A 918-nucleotide genomic window follows, 5' to 3' on the forward strand; every position below is an offset into this window, starting at 1 on the left:
CGGGAACGGGCAGAAACGGGGCTGGATCGTGGGTCGGGGTCTTCCGCGAAAATGCTCCATTAGAAACCCACAGAAACGTGGGAAAACGTGGAACAAGCACAAGTTTTCCACACAAAACCCCCAGAAACGTGGAAAAAGGGCGGAACACCCCCGGTTTTCCCCCAAAAACCAGGAAAAAGCATGAACACCCCTGATTTTCCCCAAAAAATCAGGATAAATGCAGAACACGCTGGATTTTCACCAAAAAAACAGGAAAAAAAGCAGAACACCCCCAATTTTCCTCCAAAAAAAAAAAAATCAGGAAAAAATGCAGAACACTCCTGATTTCCCAAAAAAAAAAAATCAGGAAAAAAAGGAGAACGTGCCAAATTTTCCCCAAAAAACCCAGGAAAAAGCCAAGAACACCCACAAATTTCCCCTAAAAACAGGAAAAAAGTGCAGAACACCACCAATTTTTGACCCCAAACCCATAAAAAAGCACTGAAGACCGCCGATTCCCCCAAAAAGCCGCAGGATAAAACGCAGAGCGCTCCTGATTCTCCCCAAAACCCAGAGAGCAGCCCAATCCCCCGCCATCCCTGACCAGGCAGTCCCTCTGCAGCGTCTTGCAGAGCGCGTTGTACATGTCGGCGTCCAGGAAGAGCCCGTCGGGCAGGTCCTGCATGAAGTCCAGGTCCTTGAAGGTGGGGAAGGCCTTGTCGCGCTCCTTGGGCGAGGCGCGGCGCTTGTACGTGGAGCCCTTGAGGTCGTACTTGAGGTGCATGCGCACGGAGCGCGGCAGCAGGTTGTTCATCACCACGATGCGGATGTTCTTGCCGCCCGCCTGCACGCAGTACAGCCCGTAGAACTTGGGCAGCAGCGTGCGCGGGTTCTGGTTCAGGTTCTGCTCGGGGGGACGGAGACGCGGGACGTGGCGAG

At 53.1% G+C, this 918-nt stretch overlaps 1 protein-coding gene across 1 annotated transcript in view; it reads right to left on the reverse strand.

Annotated features, from left to right (window-relative positions):
• Window positions 1-583: 583 nt before the first annotated feature.
• The window catches only part of LOC102038093 (phosphatidylinositol 4-phosphate 5-kinase type-1 alpha), a gene marked incomplete at its 3' end in the record, with an annotated part of 5,868 nt that continues 5,533 nt past the window's right edge, over window positions 584-918 (reverse strand). The window contains exon 6 of the mRNA XM_014311581.1: window positions 584-883. Coding sequence (XP_014167056.1) covers window positions 584-883 — 300 coding nt within the window. The remainder of the gene's footprint in view (window positions 884-918) is intronic.

The sequence above is a fragment of the Geospiza fortis genome, unplaced genomic scaffold (genome assembly GCF_000277835.1).
Source record: "Geospiza fortis unplaced genomic scaffold, GeoFor_1.0 scaffold597, whole genome shotgun sequence".
NCBI lineage: Eukaryota > Metazoa > Chordata > Aves > Passeriformes > Thraupidae > Geospiza > Geospiza fortis.